The 20,047-nt window shown below is 37.0% G+C and overlaps 2 protein-coding genes across 3 annotated transcripts in view; one reads left to right on the forward strand and one right to left on the reverse strand.

Moving 5' to 3' along the window:
- Nucleotides 1–1,156: 1,156 nt before the first annotated feature.
- Nucleotides 1,157–4,902, reverse strand: GSKIP (GSK3B interacting protein). 2 transcript variants are annotated; one of them, XM_032189512.1, is made up of 3 exons: nt 4,798–4,902; nt 3,694–3,952; nt 1,157–3,058 (listed from the first exon to the last, which is right to left on the reverse strand). In XM_032189512.1, the coding sequence occupies exons 2-3, from the start codon at nt 3,949–3,951 to the stop codon at nt 2,900–2,902; spliced, it is 417 nt and encodes a 138-aa protein (XP_032045403.1). In that variant the 5' UTR covers nt 3,952; nt 4,798–4,902; the 3' UTR covers nt 1,157–2,899. The 2 variants fall into 2 exon arrangements, with proteins under 2 accessions (XP_032045403.1, XP_032045405.1); XM_032189514.1 differs by lacking the exon at nt 4,798–4,902 and adding an exon at nt 4,051–4,120.
- A 429-nt stretch (nt 4,903–5,331) lies between these two features.
- The window catches only part of ATG2B (autophagy related 2B), a 42,413-nt gene continuing 27,697 nt past the window's right edge, over nt 5,332–20,047 (forward strand). The window contains exons 1-11 of the mRNA XM_032189511.1: nt 5,332–5,528; nt 9,088–9,250; nt 11,046–11,198; nt 12,145–12,247; nt 13,134–13,296; nt 13,779–13,958; nt 15,884–15,980; nt 16,856–17,038; nt 17,668–17,822; nt 18,624–18,735; nt 18,894–19,155. Coding sequence (XP_032045402.1) covers nt 5,367–5,528; nt 9,088–9,250; nt 11,046–11,198; nt 12,145–12,247; nt 13,134–13,296; nt 13,779–13,958; nt 15,884–15,980; nt 16,856–17,038; nt 17,668–17,822; nt 18,624–18,735; nt 18,894–19,155 — 1,733 coding nt within the window. The 5' untranslated portion in view covers nt 5,332–5,366. The remainder of the gene's footprint in view (nt 5,529–9,087; nt 9,251–11,045; nt 11,199–12,144; nt 12,248–13,133; nt 13,297–13,778; nt 13,959–15,883; nt 15,981–16,855; nt 17,039–17,667; nt 17,823–18,623; nt 18,736–18,893; nt 19,156–20,047) is intronic.

A 20,047-nucleotide genomic window follows, 5' to 3' on the forward strand; every position in this document is an offset into this window, starting at 1 on the left:
TGCCTTTCTCATCTCTGCCTCCATCATCTTCCTCAGGTGAATCAAGATCAATCGAGAATGAGTCAGGAAGGCAAGGCAGTAACGTGCAGGGAGCAACGAGTAATGAGCAGCTCTGTAAGGCCACTTCCTCACAGAGTTCAACATGGCCATCTCCAGAGGCCGTACCCACAGCAGTCCTCACGCAAACATTTCATCTGGGGAGTTGCTTTTCAGAGCTCTGCTGAGGAACTCAAGGACTATCACAAATATAATCAGGCACTTAGTATGTACATATACTTTTTTTCATACCTAATTCAATCTATCCTACAACAAACATGAAAACCTGCGGTCAATAAAGGAGGGAGTTTATTCACAACTTCTTGACACTGATGAAGACAAAATCTAGCATTTCTGTAAGAAAAAAAAAAAAAAAAGTTTTAAAGCTATGTTAAAGCTATAGTATTAGACATCCTTTGGATAGTAAGCAGCCTTTGAGGCTTTTTAGGTAATTAATCGCTGGTAATTTGTTAGCAACCAACACTACCTTTCAATGATCGTTCTTCCAATGATAACGCATAATCTTAAATGTTCTGGAAAGGTGTACTAGGCCGAGCAGCATTTATTCAGTTTCAAAAAATTACAATGAACTGGTCTAAGGAGACCTATTAAAATTGTTCACTGTGAATGCTTCAAATAAGCTCCCTTCAAGCAACAATTTTAAGTATAAGGACCAGAGAGCGCGTTACTCATAAACCCAGAATAAGAAATTGTGGAATAACATAGTTCTCCCCTTTTGAAGTTAATAGTTCAGTACAAGAAATAATATAAATTTATTCTGGTAACACCTACAAACCATATGTTTTAGAAGTATTTCTCAGCTTAGGTTTATAATAAGCACTTGAAATGACAAAGCATTTTAAATATGTCTATGAAAAAGTTCTTGGCAATGTAACATTATCTTTGTCATTTTTTTCCACTTGTATTTGTCATGCCTCCTTTCCAAGTCCCTCTACAGTCACCTACCATATCTTTGCATGACAGGTTCAGTGGATACAAGTTTGAAGCCAGAGGTATTTTGGAAATAGTTCTTAAATATTAGATTGTTAACAAGTGTTTAAGGAAAGAATAACTTTGGTTGTTCACATCCCCTCTCCCCTCCCAAGAAAGCTACAACACATTGGTGTTTGCATTTGTTTAATGCTTTACTCGTTTAAATAGAACAAGTAAATTAATTGCAAGGGAAAATATTCAAATATAAATTCGGTAAAGTACATTCTCCTCACAGAGGACTAACCACGTGCCACAGACCTGTGTGCAAAAGAGAGCCTATGAACAATTTTTAGAGCATAGATTCATACCCTGGAGCAAAGGATTAACATCCCAAGTGTCAACCTAACAAGATAAAGAAATCAAGCTCTAGAAAACAGAAGCACTGACTGCAGTTGTCTCATCAGTCATAGTTATAACATCACTACCCCAAAGCTACTATAAAAGCTCTATGCGGCCTCTCTAATTAGATTATTCTTCAGCAGGTGTAAGCCAATATAGATCTACTGAAATCACTGGAACTGATGTATTTGTTAAGTGTGACTCCAAGAAAGCTACTGCATATACTTAGCACCCAAACATGGCAGAATAAATTAAGATGCACAAATACTGAGTAATACAAGAATACAAAAAGTATGACAGTCACAAAATGCTAGATTAGAAGTTCTAGTATTTCTAGCCAACAGTATCTTTTTAAAAAAAGTCTACCATTCAATACGTACTTGAAAAGTTACAGCAATACAATAGATTTATAAAGAGATTTATATCATTTTTAAAGTAGAAAATACAAGTTACACCTTCCAGCTTGTATTAGCCTTAGCAAATTTCATACAACCTTTGGTTTCAAACCAATACAATGCCAGTAACATTACAGTGCTTACTCATTATTCATTAGGAGAGGATGCTGTACAATTGAGGGAGAAAAGTTGAAAAACAGGAGTACCAAAGTACTGTATTATAGAAAGTAAAGGCTGAAGCAAAAATACTCTTGGGTATATCCTGTACATCATGTAAACAGACATTCAGAACAGTAAACAGGCTAAAATGTCTTTCAAACCTTCCAACAGTTACAATATAGCATACATACATATATATCATATATAACACCGTCTTTAGGGAATGTAGCCTGTTACATCTGAATTTACTTCTGTGCTTAGCTCATTTGCAATTCAGACAATACATTCATATAGTAGCAGTAGATCTCATTCACTCTTTGGAGTGTGTTAGTTGACACAGACACAGACAGATCAAACAATACCGAGCTTTCCTTTTAACTCAGGTGCTGTTATTATATAATCAACACTCAACTGTTCAAAAGTCATCTTTCTTGCTACTGAAGCTTAGAATTTTCAGATTTATGCACAGCAAATCAAGCTGAAATTCTATTCTATGCAAAAAAGATCTGTTTTAAACTGAAAATAATTGCCTGTTCTACCCAATCAATTGCAATTACTAGATGTTAATTAGACAGTTAACTTCTGTTTTAAAAAGCATATATGACAATGATCAGTAAGCATACGCCAAAAAGAGATTACTACTTGCCTCTGTAATATTCAGTCTCTACGTATTTTCAAGCGTTTTGTATAGTAACATTTTGAAGAGAACAAATTTTTTTTAATGTTGTGAGAAGCAAGACATTTGCTCACCTTCAGCAAAAAGAAAAAATAAGTTTAGTAGTTTTACAGTTTATCAATAGCACTGTGATATGCACAAATCCTCTGAAGCAAAATGCTATAGATCAGTACTAGTATATAGCAGATGTTAATGCAAGAAATTGAGCTTAAGATGTTTGTGGCTGTGTTTGTACGAAAGATTGCAGTGCCTCATACTAAGAATTCCTTCTAGTATTAGATCTTCTTCACTTCAGGGTAAATCATGACTGATCTTTCTTCAAAGCTTCTAGTCTTTGTAGTAATGCATTTCCAAACACCTCTCGATATGCAGGGCTGAGAGAGTCCAATAAGGAGTAGACAGTTTCGTGGTACGGTGTCTGCAAACTGTCATCAGTCTGATCAAAATCATAAGCTACTATCTGTAACAAAGAAATCATTGGTTAATTTTTTGTGATTAGGATCACTTTGCAATGGGAAATAGATACCACAAAGTTTAAGTTTTCCAGTCAGGCTGTACAGTAATATGCAAACAAGATACTTGATTTAAATTGCAGTCTGTGCTTTCTACTGCGGGGCTTACCGGTAATACAGTATTTAGGCTGTTTCAAATACTTTGTTCCAAAACTCAAAATATTAGTAAAAACTGTCACTGTCATTTTTGAAAAGAAGTCTTACATCTATGTAAGATTCTCACAAACACTATAAATGGTACAAAATGGAGTTGTATACATATTGTGTTAATGATTTATCTGGGTACCTGAGAAACCCAGAGTGTTATGCCTATAATAAATATGTCCATTGGCTAATTCAGTCTTCATCATTTTGTAGATGTCTATACAAAAATGCCTGTTTTTCCATCAAGTTATCTTCTCGCTTTGTTTGAAGTAACTGAAGTTCCCCTTTCTAGGGAAACATGTAAAACAGGTTTTCATAAAAGTACAAGATAAATGCGTGTGTTATTTTGGTGCCACTAAAGTATCTCTCTAGGCACGTTTTGAACAAGATCATTACTCAAAACAAAGAGGCATAAGAAATTATAAACAAATTAGTTTACCCTGAGTCCTGCTTCAGTGAGCTCCAGGCAGTACCTGTTCCTTTCCCTGGTTTCCACATTGATATACGCCACATCCTCTGCACATGGAAGTGTTTTTGAGACAAACATGTTGCTGACAGCAAAAAGAACATCATTCACAACAGCTTCGGCTTCTAGTCTCATATCTTTCACATCTGTTCCTTCAAAGTCTGTATAATCAGAATCCTCTTCAAATCCTGTATTACTGGGAGACTCCATAGGATTGCAGTCAGTCTCCATTCTGCATATGGAAACATGCATTTTAGATTATACCGCTACACTCAATGTATGACATTAATAACACAAAACTAAAGGAGTATCTTAAGCAGGCATATTTACCACTGTCCGAAAAAGTAAAAGAGGAGACTCAGTGAATTTGGCAACTCAAGACAGCCCAGAGAACTCCAAACCTTGCTGTTTTGTTCCTGCCAGCACCCAGGAGCTACCACAGGAGCTGCTGCTTCACAGACAGGCAGTTGGCAGTGAGTTGTGTAAGGCTCTGTTATGATTCAGCAGCAGCTAGCTCTGCACTTCGCTGATCCAGAATGCACTAAGAAAGCCAAGTGATGCCAGCAAAAACTGCAATTAACAGCTGCTGAAAATTGGTGAACGTAGTCTATTAGTGAATAATTCATCACTGTTATTGATGAATTTAATACAGATTTCCAAGCGTCTGTGAACTAAATGGGTTATCAAAGGTTATGAGGACAGATTAAGAACAAGGTTTTTGTTTTGCTGCACTAAACCGCCATTCCCTTGTTTTTTACGCAGTAAAAGCCAGTACGACACACACAGCCGGCCTGCTACCACAAAGAGCCGGCCCCGGCGCTACCCCACACCCCGGGGAACCTGCCCGAGCCCTGCAGCGCAGCCCCAGCAGGAACAAACCCCTCTCAGCACCCCACCACCTCCGTCGCTGCCTCACAAACCCACCCGGCGCCCGCACGCGGACCCAGCCCAGGCTTAGGCAGCCCCCGAAGCCCGGCGGCTCCGAGGGAGGGCCGCTCAGGGCAGGTTCGCGTCGCACGGAGAGGAACGGGCAGCCACCTCCCGGCAGGCAGCCCACCCACCCACCCACCCACCTACCGGCGCGGGTGCCCGGCACCGAAGAGCGCTCGCCCCGCTCGCCCCGGGGCCGCTCCCCGCAGAGCCAGAGCCGGCCCCGGCCCCGGCTCCACCGCCTCCCGCGGCCGCTTCCGCCCCCGCCTCCTCCGCCGGGGACGCCATTTCCTCGCGGACGTCAGGGGGCCGGGCACAGCGCTCGGCGGAGCGGGGGGGGGGGGGCGAAGCGGGAAGGAAGGCGACAAACAAACAGCCCGCATCGGCCCGGCTCGGCCCGGCACGGCCCGGCTCGGCACGGCAGCGGAGAGCTGACAGGGGGCGCCCCCCCAGCCCTTTCCCTCGCCGCACCCCGCGGCGCCGCCGTCCCCCCCCTGCGCCGCTCGCGGGGCGCCGAGAAGATGGCGGCGGCGGCGTGAGGATGGAGCTACCTGCCTGAGGGCAGGCGGTGCCGCCCCTCCGGCCGTGCCTGGCCGCGGGGAGCCCCGGCGGGAGCCAGCGCTGAGGGGCGAGGCCGGGCCCGGCGGCTGCCGCTCGCCCCCTTCTCTGTATCCGGCCGCCCCGTCCCGCTGCCCGGCCCCCAGCGCGCCGCCGCCATGCCGTGGCCTTTCTCGGAGTCCATCAAGAAGAGGGCCTGCAGGTACCTGCTGCAGAGGTACCTGGGCCACTTCTTGCAGGAGAAGCTCAGCCTGGAGCAGCTCAGCCTGGATCTCTACCAGGGCACCGGCTCCCTGACGCAGGTCCCCCTGGATAAGTGGGTAAGAGATGCCGGCGCTTCGCCCCCTCGGCTCCTGCTGCGGCTGAGGGACCAGCTGATCGCCTGCCCCCGGCTGCCACCCACTTCGTTTTCAGTACCCGGCCTCCTTATGTAAAAAGTTAGAGCCATAATTAGCGTCTCATCCAGGGAGCTCTCCTCTGATGTGCGAACACTTGAAAAAAAAATAATCTGGGCATTTATTACGGATATATTTTTCTGGCTATGGCTTGGTTTTGTTGTTTGGTTTTGATTATGGATGAGAAAAGAGGTGTTTGCAGTTTAAGTGAAAGAAGGCAGGAGTTGCTGACTTCTCAGGGAGAAGGAGCCAGTGCTGCCCAGACCATTGGAAATTGTTGCTGTAGTTCCTGAGAATCCTGTTTACTGACTACTGCTCGAGACGATAAAAACACATAGTGATCCCTGTTCTATCTCTGCTTTGTCTTCAGCAGGGAGGCCCTTAGTTCTTTCTGGCAGTGTTGTGCTGGACTTCAGGGACTGTTCTTAGGGATCTCCACAGCCTAGGCTTGGAAATGATGACAGTATGTGTTGACAAGAAATGGGAAGCTGCTTTTAGCTGAGTTAGCAGGTGGGCTGCGTTGCTTTGAACCAACAGAAGTTTTTTTCAGCCCTGTTCTGTATATATTTATATATACGTATGTATGTGTCTGTACACATACAAACACTTGTACCCTACTGTAGTTATTCAGAAGTCTGTGTCCATGTAGTGTTTTGTAAAGTTTCTTGGGTTAATTACCAATGGCACTGCATTCCACCTGCCAGTCAAATGAGTGTCATGAGGAGCTTTAAGTGCTTCTGTGGGTCAGTCACTGACTTTAAAGGTAGCATGGATGATTAACTATGCAGGCTTAATGCTTTACAAGCTACTGACAAAACACGTTTTTACAATACTGTGCTCTGGGTTCATTTTAAAATGCTTGTGAATGATATTTTCAGATAATGATTTTCCTGTTGTTTATGTACAAGTATGTTGGAAAGTGGCAGGGGACAGACATTTGTAGAAATGCTCAAAATTACCAGGGTTTTAGTGTTGGGAGTTGTTGTTTTCTTCCTTTTCAGTGTTGTCCACATCTTGTTTTCTGTGGCTGGCAGTAAGGCTGTTAGGCTTTGAGTTATTATGCCCTCTAGTGGGTGTCACGGCAGTCCTCACTAGTCAAAGTGACATTATTTGAAATACAAGTATTTTGAAATAGAGGCAGTTATAGACAATAGTAAATGAATACTTAATTATGGATACAGAGTGATTAAGTGTCTGTACACTAAGGCTTAGGTTATCTTTCGCATTTGTAGATCAACATTTTTCTTTCTGACTTGTAAACAATGAATGACATGTTTGAGGTTCTCTGCACGTGACTCTCGTGTATGACAGATTGCAAAACAGATGTCACGGAAGTACTACAGCCCCTTTTTTTCCTCTAGTTGTTGTAAGCTTGTTCTCAGCGAATCACCAGGATGACTGTAGTTTTGCATATTATCTCATCCATTTTTGTGGATACATTTGTTCATCTTAATATGCAGTAAGATGTACATGTGTTTACAATTTCTACAGATAGAAATACCTGGGGCTATTGCCGTAACACCCTTGCTGCCTGGACTGTTGAGAAAAATCAGAATGTATCCCACGTTATTTGTGGTTGAATGTTAGTGCATACTGAATAGTATTTTAGCAGGTAGTATTGCTGTGATTCCAGCTGCATACTTTCAGTCAAACATGGGAAAAAGTCCTGATGCGAAGGCTGTGCTTCAGTTTTAAAATCTTGCTTAGAATGCTCTAAGTAGTGCTTTCTAGGCACAACAGGTATAAAAATGCCTGATTTTTCTTGTCTTTTAGATAGTAAATTTCTATTTCAAAGTAATAAGGAATGTATTTAATAATTTTTGTTGTAGTGTATCTTGCTAGCAAAAAGTTTTGAGGTCAGATTTATTCAAAATTCATTTTAATAACTAGCTTACTTCCTTTTATAGCAAATTAATTTGTAAAGGTTCAAGTAATTTAACCTGATTTGAAAATAACACTGATTCTTTTTTCATACCAAATAATTACTTCTTGCTTTATTTTATGCTACTGCCACATCTATAAATATTACATTTAATTCAAAATAACATTTTAATGTCTTTGAATCTTCATTATTTGATTATTAAAAACTTTCCTGACAGAACTGTTTCAAGTTCTGTTTTTAAGTTGGTGTCTTTTTCTACTGCTTGAGTGGACTTTGGAACAGGAACTAGAAAAGCATACAAGTAGACAAAATTCTAAAAGCAAATTTACTGAGAGTATAGAACAAGTTAACACAAAGTGACAGTTACAACTGGAGACTTATGACTGAAAAAAAACTAATTTTCCGAAGTTTTTGTTCAGTTTAATTTTAAATCATCCTATAGAGATGATAGAACAGCATTTTAAAAATAAATAAAAACTGAAAGCATCTTTTAATTCCTTATCTTTTTAACATATTGAATTTATACTTTTTTGAGGTAAAATCAAAGTTTGTGTTCAAGATAGGAAGGTTGAAACCACACGTTTGTCTGTAGAATGCTATTTCGTAATACTACAGCTGCAGTCTTCAGTAGTGTCTTGGGTACAGCAGAAAGTTACACTCACCAAGTTTGATGTGAGAGATTGTGTTTATTTTATTAGAGCAGCCTAGATAGTTCTTATTTAGTGAAAATTGGAATTACTGAACATTTGAATTAGTGCAAACAGGGGGCTGCCTTCTTTGTATAGATGGGGAAAATGTGTTTGGTTTGAAAAAGGGCTTTTTTGGACTGTATAGTTGTAATGAAATCACTATGGTGCAAAACGACCTTTCTGAGGATTACAGAAAACTTCAAAATCCTTAATTACTGCTTCAGAGCTGACTTCCATTTCTGTCATCAATTTCACTCTTTGTGATACTTACGGGAACTTGATTGACTGGAGTTTTGTTTATAATGTCATTATAAAGGACTCAATTAATGAAACAGTTTCTGTTGAATATTGGATTGTCAACTGAGTTTCAATTTTTGTAATTTTAAATTAGTGCTGAACATGACTTTGAACACAATAAAATCTAATTTAGAAATGGCAAGTATGGTATGAAGCAAGAGATGATTACTTGGTTGTGTTGTTCCATTGTTGCAGGGAAGGGTCAAATGAGTGTTACATTAAAATTTGTCTTGTGAAATAGGCTTGCCACAGAAACCAGGTACTTACTGTATTTTTAGTCTTAATATTGCTAGAAATTGGTCTTCCAGTATTGGTAGAAAAAGAACAGATGAACCTGTATCAGTATTGTGGTATTTATAACAGTAGGATAGCAGAAGTTGTTGATATGGTGTAAAAATACAGGTTACATAGCTAGCCACAGATAAAACTGTATTATGTTGAAAGCTCAGTAGTGAATGGAAACAAATTATGATGGAATCAAAATACTTGGAAACAGCTGGTTTATTGTTTCTCTAATTCCTTTTCTAATAGATCAACGTTTTCTTACATACACACGCATATATATGCATTATTGTTGTTATTATGCTGATTTTTTTTTTTCTTGATTCTCTCCTAGTGTCTTAATGAGATCCTGGAGTCTGCAGATGCACCTCTGGAAGTCACAGATGGTTTTATCCAGTCAATTTCTTTATCTGTTCCATGGGGATCGTTGCTACAGGATAACTGTGCGTTGGAAGTAAAAGGATTAGAGATGGTCTTCAGGCCAAGACCAAGGCTTGGTAGGCTTGTTATTTTTTCATTTTTGAAAAGGAGACTTCACAGTTTTTCAGAGGGAAAAAGGCTGCACCTGCTTTAGTCAGTTCTTAGCATTATTTAAAGTGTTATTTTAATTTACATACATTAACAATAGGGAATGTTGTAAAGAAACTGTCAAGTGTTTCCTAATTGTTTGTTGTATTAAATAACTTACAATGTTTATAATACTGATGTGTCTTTTCTTCCAAACAGCTTCAGGCATATTTGAAATGAAACAGTGCAGCATGGTAGGGAGTTTCTGTTAGCTAGTTTTTTTGGTTATTGTGTGCCAAGTGCTGTTAGTCAGCATTAGTAGATGTGGACCTTGGCTGTTACGTGGCAGGAGAAGAACACAACAGTGTGAGACTATGAGGAGGGGGTTCAGTGAGGTACTGGCTTTCTTCAGCAACTTCATAGCAGAATCTGCATGTAGTGTGTATATTTGGATAACAGATACATTTTAATTGCTATCACAGTCTGAAATAATTACTGTAAATACTTATTAGCTTTGGTTATAATTCTGAGAGCATTGTTTGAGCTCTTCTGGTTTGTCTACATTCATACAAATCTAGATGATCTAGTTTTGATTATTCTGGTGATAAATTTTTAGTGACTCTGAAACTCCCAGAAAATCTGTTAACACTTACTATTATAGCATGTGTGGGACATCCCTGTGCATTTTTAATTTGTGGAAATTTAAGCATGAATGTTTGAAGGATTTTAATTTGTTTTCCTTTTTATAGTGTAAAGAAGATGGAAAAAAAATATTTTCTTCCAATATTTTTTCCTTGATTATTCTATATTTCTTTTCATAAATGGAAAAATGCATAAATCTATTCTCCATCTTTCACAGGTTACTTTAAGTAACACATTTTCTCCATTTCATTCTTGTTTGTTTGACTGGAACTAAATTTTGAGCAGTCTTACTTTCCCAGTTAAGATTATTTCTTTGAAAGAATGGTAGTATAAGGAGAAAGGTTTATTTGTTCACTTTCATTCATTTATTTCTATTTGATCAACAGTGCTGGTTTTATTTGATTGCTAAGCTGGAATGTTTTGTCCATTTAATATGTTTGCATTTGTGCTTGTTGTACTGTTTGTTTCCTGTACTGGAGTGTTATGTTTGAAGTTTATTACCTTTTCTAATCTAGATTTATAGTGTTTGCTCACAAAAGGCTTGGTGTTAGCTGATAGAGTTTCAATTAAGTTAATCTATCTGCTAAAAAAAATGGTTCAGTTTAACACATGCTGTGCTCTTGGAATGCTGTTTTATTATTTTATAGTTACTAGGTCAGGTCTGCATTAGACATTTAAACATGTTTAAATTAACATGCTAAGATAACATTTTAAACCTTGTTAAGTCTTCCATCATCCAGGGTGTGTTTCAAATGGAGTAGGAAACCCAAAAATAATTCTTAAAAACAAAGTTATTTCTCTTATTTCATTTTGCTGATTATGCCTGCAAAATCATACCAGTGTATTAAACTTTAGAGTGAAATTATTTACTTAAAGCAATGCTGAAGATTGGTTAATTTGAACAGTGCTTTCATCCTTTCAAATACCAGAATCTCACCAGTGCAGTTTAAACAGATTAAAGTAATTTAAAAATAGTGTATCTCATAAAGACAGATCATGACTAAATTTGTTTTTAGGTATGACTTCTTACCAAGTTGTTGAAACTATTTTATTGTTGTCCAAAGTGTATTACTTATTTCATTTTGTCTTCATTGTTTCAAAATGTTCACAGACAAATTTATTAAGACTTCTCTTACTTTACAGCATCGGGGTCTGAACCTATGTATTGGTCAAGTTTTATGACCAGTAGTATGCAGCTTGCAAAAGAGTGTCTTAGCCAAAAATTGACAGATGAACAAGGAGAAGGATCCCAACCTTTTGAAGGACTTGAGAAATTTGCAGAAACTATTGAAACAGGTATGAATTCATTATTGAGGTCTGAGTGAACATCGCAGTTTTTGTTGTATGTCAGTTCTGCAAAATGGCATCTCGTTTGCCCTAACTTTCTTCGCAAATCTTCACTTTATACTTGTAAACAGGCTGACAGGACAATAGCTCCTGTATTCAAGGTGTGTGTGTGGGGAATATGCTTAAAAATGTGTGTATGCATACTTCAGTCGATAGAATGAGCCCTTCTTCGGGGCCAAATTGGCCATTGTTTACACCAGAACAAACTGAGGTAAATCTGTGCGTGAATGATTGGTGAGGTGCCTTACTTGCGGAGGTACCAGTTTTAGTACATCATGCAAACTTACTGTTCTAAGTGTTGATGCTTTTGAAGAAAATCAGAATGTTTTTTCAACTCGTTTTACACAAAGCTGATTTGTTAGGATGTGTATGTCAAGGATCACACCATGTTGCTAGATATACTTTAGAAACTATGCTTGCTGTTGTTGAAGTGGAAGAAAATAAGTGTTTATGACCACGTGATGGAATAGAGAGCCTTGTGCTGGAATGTCTGAGCTAAGGGAAACATTTAAAATCAGATCTAGAAATAGAAGTATACAGATAAAGACCCATGGTGCCTTATAGCAATGTTTAGGAGTTGAGACATGGTGTGCAATGCAGCAGATGTTTTAAGGGTCATCCACGTTGAGCCATAGAACAACTTGGTTTGAGTTGCTGTTTGCTCAAGTCCATTACAGTCCATTTCATGGTGTGGTTGTACATATTAGACATTTAGTAGTACTTCATATCATCACTTGACATCTTGTTACTTTATTAAACTTAATGGCAATTTGTTTTCACTGAAATAAATATTGAGAACTTTGCCAATTGAAAATGGCCTTTCATTTGGTTTATAAAAGTTGTTACTGAGTAAAGTGACTTAAGTGCTTGCTGTCTTTTAATTTTCTCATTTAAGTTCTACGAAGAGTGAAAGTTACCTTTTTAGATACTGTTTTGCGAGTTGAACATGTGCCAGAAAACTCTAAAAGTGGAACTGCACTTGAAATTCGAATTGAAAGGTAAAGACTTTTAGAAAAATCTATCTGTAGTTATATTTTTTTCAAGACTTTTTTGCTGCATCTTGTACAAAGTATTTTACCATGTGCACATAAACACATATTTATATACAGTTAGACACTAGATCTCGAGTAGCCCCATTAAGACTACCTCTTTTATGGAGCCAGGGAGCAGTTTCTCCACTGAACTATAACTGAACAATATTTAATCATCAAATTAGAAGAGATCTAGACTTTTCGAAAGACAAGGTAACGACCGCTTCCACAATTAATGAAAATTGTCTCTCAGAAGCTCCAAAGTCATTTGATATTACTGGCAAATCAGGCCACCTCTTACTCAAAAGGGATAAATAGCATGCTGTTTTGATATTTGATACATCTTATTTATGGAAAGTCAGATGTATTTTTCCACTGCAGATTCTCTTATGTGGAGACTTGCACCAAAAATTTATGGGACTGGAATACATTTTCTCAATATTCAAATTTAATACTGACACTGAATATTACTTTCAAATAGTGCTTGTAGACAACATAAAAATATTAGATGATATATTTTCCAAAAAACAGGATTCTGAAGCAAGAGTTACATATGTCCGAGTGGAAACAGTGATGGGCAGACTCCTTCATTTTACAGTCAGATTAGACATAAGTACAAGGGTAATACACCAGGATATATTTACACTAGAAGCATGTTGCAATTGTCCTGTAGAAAGTTGAAGGTTTCCACCCATTCCCAGAGAGTGGTGGTTTCTCCTTTCAGGACAGTCTACGGCATTGTAAATAGTCTGAAGAGGGAGAGAGCATGTACAAACTTAGAGGCTAAATGGCACAATAAAGGTAAAAATTTGCATGCTCCTACCATCTTTATTTCCTTGCTTTTGTCTCCCAGAACTATGTACTGTGATGAAACTGCTGATGAGTGCTCTGGAATTAATGTACATCAGCCCACAGCTTTTGCTCACAAGTTACTTCAGCTCTCAGGTGTCTCTTTCTTCTGGGATGAGTTTCCCGCATCAACAAAGTCCTCCCCAGTGTGTTCAGCTACACAGCTGGTAAAATAAAATGCATTATGTAAGAATGTAAAGTGATGAAGCATAGAATATATTGTTACACTGATGTATTAGATTCATTCTAAAGGATATAGAAATTGAACTTTTACTTGCATCTGTATTTGCTAACGTTCATAAACACTTCTGTTGATTTTTGACAAGGGGGAAGGAAATAGAGACTTTATTACTGAGTAAAATTCAGAATGTATTGTACTGGAATCGGTTTGCAAGTTTAATGTGTGGAAGTCCTCTATAACTTGCTATTCTGTGGAAATTTGCTCCATTTTTTTGTGATGGCCTAATGTTTCAGATTTTCATGTGCCTTGTTTCTTCATGGTTATTAATAAGTGTTTTTTTAATACCACTATCAAATTTATATTTGTGTGAAATTATCATTTGTGTGATAAGCTTATCTGAAGTGCATGTTTACATCTCTTGATAAGAAATGCCATATATTCTAATTCCTATCTCTGTAACATTTTAAGGCAACTGAGCCAAAGCTTTCACCTAGCTGGAACCCAAAAATCACTTATGAGCCACATCCGCAATTAACAAGAAACTTGCCAGAAATTACTCCTTCTGACCCTGTACAGATCAGTAAGCTGATTGGTAGAATGGAGCTGAGCCTAACATTAAAGCAAAATGAAGTACTTCCTGGAGCTAAGGTTAGTCAAGCTTTCCTGGTCTTTAAAATTATTGGTTATGTAGGACTTTTTTTTAACTGTACATAAAAATGGTGAGATTTTCACCATTCAAAAGAATCAGCTTAGGTTTTGTTTTAGATTGGTATTGAATGCAGCCAATGTGTATGTCTAATAAAACATCTTTACAATGGATATCTGATATTTTCCCAGGACATATCATAAAATACAGGAAAAAAGAAAAGGAAAATATAAATATAAAAAAAAAAGAAAAAAAATATTTATGTTATCTGTTAAAAAAAAAAAAAAATCCCCTAACAATTATACAGTTTTTAAACTTATAAATAAGTGTGGGTTTGTGGGTCTCTTGTTTTTTCTTAAGTAAACACGTTAACTACTTAGATATTCTCCTGCTATTTCTGTGCAAAGCAAACAGTAGAAGGAACTGCAGGAGGACAGTTAATTAAAATTACATTTGGAAGTACAAGAAATGCATTGAAATCTCTTAAAGGAGGGTTCTTGTATCTTGGAGATGGAATGAATTTATGTATGGCATTGAGTCCTGAGGAAATTGTTTTGTTTTCATGAAACTCCTGCTGCTATTCATTTATCCTTTTTCTTGTAGCACTATGACTAACTTTGCCTATGTATGCATGGAATGTTGAAATGGCTGATTAAAAACACTGTAAAAGGATATAATTACCTCTAGAATTACAAGTAGTCCTTAAATTCTTACTTAGGTTGCAGCACTGTAAAACATGTGAATGTTTCTACTTTTGAGATTTTATGTTAAAATTTATAGCAATAACATAATAATGCTATATTTAAATGCTAGTAGTTAAAATAATATTTTGACTTTGACCTAAAAATACAGGAAACAAAGCAGTTGAAAATAAAGTTTTTTTTTTTTTTTCTTTTTTCTTTTCTTTAAAGGTGTGAATAGATGAGTAAATTTGTATAAATAGATGCCCCTTGTCTCCAATTTTAAAATAATCTATTAACCATTGCAGGGAAATTCTGTTCTACTAGAGTTTTCTTCCATGGGCTGCAAAGGCATCTTGGCTCCAGTGTCTGGAGCACCTTCTCCCTGTCCTTCTTCTCTGACCTTCGGTGTTGCAGGATTGTTTCTCACAGCTGTTTTTTTTCCTTGCAGCCTACATAGCATTTTGCTGTTTCTTAAATATGTTGTTGCAGGGGTGAAAACCTGCTTCGCTGATGAGCTCAGCTGTGTCCTGAGGAGAGTCTGGTGCAGGGCTGGCTATAACCAGCCCTGCCCAGCACAGGACAGCCCGTGACCTCTTCTCACAGAGGCCATTCCTACAGCACACCCTGCTACCAACGCTTTGCCACCTACACCCAATATAATGAATATAGGATTCTAGAACTGAAAAATAAATCTATAGCAGTTCTTAATGTAAATTTAGCTTGAGCTGTTCTCACAAGATACGTGGCTTACTCTGTGGTATACCATGTTAAAACAATTAGACTTTTAAAATCATCCTGCTCTTTTGGAATAAAGTATTTAAATCTGTTAATCTGTACACTGAAGAGAAATTCTAGAGAGAACCTTTGCAGTTTTCAAGATCTACTTCAGAAGGAGCTGATTTCAGTATTTTGTAATTAGTACATAAAAACTAAATGTATACTTCTGGTTGCTTCTAAAATTATTAAAGAAGCAAAACTACTAGCATGTAAATGGTATTCTTGAATTTTCCTGCTAGGTGATTCTGTATTTAATTTAATCAACTAAACAGTGAGACAGGTCTGTTCATCTTGCCAAGCTACAGATCAGAAGCAATACACTGTTAAAGTTCTAGCTGTTGGACGACGAAAGTATTGCTGGGATGGCTGTATTCTTCACAGCATCAAAATGTATCATCAAAATATTTGAGTCAAGACTTCGCAAGAAAAATTGTGTTCATTAATTTTTGTCCTTTTTTTTTTTGCAGTTGGATGTAGATGGACAGATAGACTCTGTACATCTGTTTATGTCACCAAGGCAGGTGCATCTTCTGTTGGACATGGTAGCAGCTATTGCAGGACCAGGCAAGTGAGCGTTCCGTAAATGTTAAATGTGTATTTAGGTTGACGGGAATGAAAATTTGTAAGATAAACAAGTTTCTTCAGTGGAAAAAATGTTTGTGGTGGTAGATTAATAATTTTCATCCGTTTTTAGCAAAATGCTCTGCGTATTACTATAATGCGATTTTTATTCAGTTGCAGATTGTTGGTAATGAAAATGCAGGTAATTATTTTTTTATTTTTATATATATATTTTTAAAGACTAGAGATTGGGAAATGGAAGTTGGAGAAAGTCAGGAGGCCAGAACATTTCTGGTTCTTACAGCTTCTGTTTGACCAGAGGGTTTAGGTTGAAGCGTTCCAGTTTGTTCTGTGTCCTATGCTTTAGAGACAGGCACGGAAAACACTTAATACTGGGTAGATGCTTGATACTCTTCTAACGATGCTGGCATTTTTGTTGTACTAGACTTGTTAATTGGTTTTGGATAACTGGAAAAACATTACAAATAGTTTCTGATTTGTATCATCTTCAAACCTGAAATTTTAATAATTCCTTAATAGTAAAATCTTCAAGGGATTGTGTCCATTAGTCTCTAAAGCTGACCCAGAAATATACAGTGATACCATATGTGAACATATCTGCATATATGATCTTAAAACAGTTACTTCAGACTTGAAAGTAATGCTGAAGAGAGAATAATCCATCTTGGAAGCATAAAATCCCCAAACCAATGTGTATATATACATCTGATACACAACAGATGAGTGTGCATCTACAGATAGACATGCATATAAATCTACACAACAATGACAATTGGTTAATTTTCAGATTCAGATTTTAATTTTCTTTGGGATACTGGTGAGGAAGTAACAGTGAGTTTTGTGTCTTCTTAATTTAGAGAGCCTAAGCAGGATAGAATTGTCAAATAAAGATAGGAAGAACCGACCGATGAAGCAGGAAGATGAGTATCGAATCCAGATGGAGTTGAAACGTTATTTAAGAAAAGAGTCTTTATCTGCAGGAGCCTCATCTGAACAAAGCTTCTATGAGACAGAGACTGCCAGAACTCCTTCTAGTCGTGGCAAGTATAAAAGATGATGCAGTGTAGCAAATAACCTGTTGTGAAAATTACATACATTGAGTGTTGATCTTTTAATCTTAGTAATTTTAGTATCAAAAGAACTTTGACATACTACTATTCAGTGCTACTAATTGTACTGCTAAAAATGAACTCACAGTATTAGGCTGGATTTCATTCAGTGTTTCTTTAAAAGTGTTCAGTAATCTATATGTTATTTTGCAACATTGTAAATACATGTGAACTGTAGTATCTTTTCAAAATATGGTTGAGAAAAGTAATAGTTGCATTGCACTAATATTTTTATTTGTTTAAATATTAAAAAACAGTAAGAATATGAAAATGAAAACTTTGATTTGTAAAAAGGTGTGAAATTATAGAAACTATGCCAATTTGAATGTAAAAACAGAACGGTTAACATTTTATTTTTCTTGCATTTTTTTTTGTAATTTCTGTCTGTATGTACTACTTGTTTTAGTGTCAGGAGAAGCTGGAGCTTCTGTGAACAATATATTTAGCTGGTTATTTTGCCTTGCCATTGGATTTCTGAACTTAGAAATACATTCCCATTAAAAATAAAGTTAGTTTTTTACTTCAGAAAGTAACTCTTTATTATCCTTGTTTCTTACTAGAAGAAGAAGTTTTTTTCTCGATGGCTGACATGGACATGTCTCACAGCCTTTCCTCTCTTCCACCTCTTGGAGACCCTCCTACTATGGATCTAGACTTGTCTTTAACTAGTACATACACAACAACACCAGCAGGATCTCCGCTGAGCACTACAGTGGTATGTATAGTATTAACTGCATTTAAAATCTCTTTGAAATCAACATTTTTTCTGTGAAACGGTTGGATAAATATTCTTTGCAATATCAAGAACTGTTACTAGTCAACACTTCCTGTTACCGCAATTTTGCATCCTTCTGTCTGTGTATAGACCTGAAATTGTTTAAGAGCTGTCTTGAGGCATGAAGTTATTTAGAGCTGATAGTATTCCTTGTCAGCTATGGAAGTTGTATTGGAAAGTTGTTTTTTTTGTTTGGCTACCAGGACAGGAAATGGAAAGTACTTGTTTTGAAATTCCTCAGAAATTAACAATGGTCATCTGTGAAAGACCCTTTGATTTTTCACAACTGTCTATTTGATATCTGAGTCTTGTTTTAACATGGACTATGCTGGCAATGACAATGAAAATACAAAATCATTATACTCATTTCCTAGAGAACAAAAGCTACGCTGTTAACAGATTTGGGGAAGATGGAGATATTAGGTGCCTAGCGTTTTACTTAATTAAAGCTATGGACAATGTATGCTTTTTACAGAGAAACAAGATAATAGATGTTCATTGAGAGAGCAGCTTTATCCAGCTTTATAAATGCGTGGATAAAGACTACTATAGAATTAAAAAACGTAGCCTAAAGCATATCTACATCATGCAGTTGAGTGTTAAAATGCCATGAAATAGCATGCTGTTGATTGTTTATGCATGTCTCCATGTTCCTTTGCCTTACTGTTTATATGTTATCTAATAAATAAGTATACAAACATCTATTTAGCAAACTTACGATGTAGCATATTTTTGTTTTAGCTTCAACCAACTTGGGGTGACTTTCTTGACCGTAACAGACAAGAGCTACAACCTCCAAGGGGTTCTTCGCTTACAGCCAATGTGGTTCACCAGACTTCCTTAAGAAGGACATGTGAGTAAAAATGCTGTCTTACATTCTACTCTCCAGATAGTTCTGGAAAGAAATTGTTAATGGAGCAACTTGGTAAAAAGAAATGAAAATCAAAAGAAAGATGATGTTATGAATGTTTTATTGCTGAAAAATTATATCGACAAACTTTTGTATTTCAGCTATTCCATCCAGATCTGTTTCTGTGGATGAATCCAGACCTGAGCTTCTTTTTAGACTGGCAGTGGGAACTTTCTCAGTGTCTGTACTTCATATTGACCCTTTACCCCCACCTGAAAGTTCACTGAACCATAACCCATTGACACCAATGGCTCGGGATTTCTTTGCCCGAATAGAAAAGATTGAGCCAGCTAAGTTTGCAACAGAAGATTTTCTGTCTTTCCGAGAAGTGTTTGCAGAAGCTTGTTCTCATGATCACCTTAGGTATAACTTTGCTTGTTAATAAATCTAATTTAAGTAAATATATTTATCTCTTAAGTAAACTTGAATAAAATAAAGAAGTTTATTTCCATTGGAAATGCCACTTAATTGAATTGCATTGGACTTGTTTGTTAACTTCGAAATAGCCTTGTATTTTGACACCTGTTGTCCAAGGTGTATTTTTAATATAAAAAAAGAAGCAAAAATATAAACACTAAAGTAAACCTAGCACCTTTCTATGATTGATCAGTTAATCTAGGTAAAGTTTACTGAAGAAAGCTACAGAATCAGGATCATTAAGTAAAATATTTCTTTAGAAACAGATGTATTTTTAATACCGTCTTTACTGCAATAGAGGGATTTCTGTTTGGAAATTTCTGTTTGGATATTTCTGTTTGGATTTCTGTTTCTTCGGTTTTTACTTAATGCTAAATAGTATAGTATTAGTAGGGATAAGAAATGTGGAAAAAAAAAAAAAGTTAACAAAAACCCTACAGTTAGTCAGGTAGTAATTTTTTTCCTGGAAGTTTTTACTGTCCCAGTACAGTGTGTGATACAGAATGTTTAAGGGTGTAAACGTGTTTTCTTACCTTGTGCATATAAGCTAGACTTCCTTAGGCACCTGACTTTTTCCTTGTTTATATAAGGATTCCCATCTTTATGTGAATTATACCTTAAGTTAGATGTCTGAAGTGGTCTTCATTAATTTCTCCACACTGACCATTGTTGCACATATGACAAGTGAAATCCTTTATCTTTGTTGCTAAAGCTACAATGAGAAACGTCTTTTTAAAGAAAAAATTGTCAGTTTTAACAATTTTTTTAAAAGGCTTGTAGTGATCCTTTTTTTTTTAACATTTATATGTTTAAAGATTGACTTTTCATAATTTTATTA

This window comes from Aythya fuligula, chromosome 5 (genome assembly GCF_009819795.1).
Source record: "Aythya fuligula isolate bAytFul2 chromosome 5, bAytFul2.pri, whole genome shotgun sequence".
NCBI lineage: Eukaryota > Metazoa > Chordata > Aves > Anseriformes > Anatidae > Aythya > Aythya fuligula.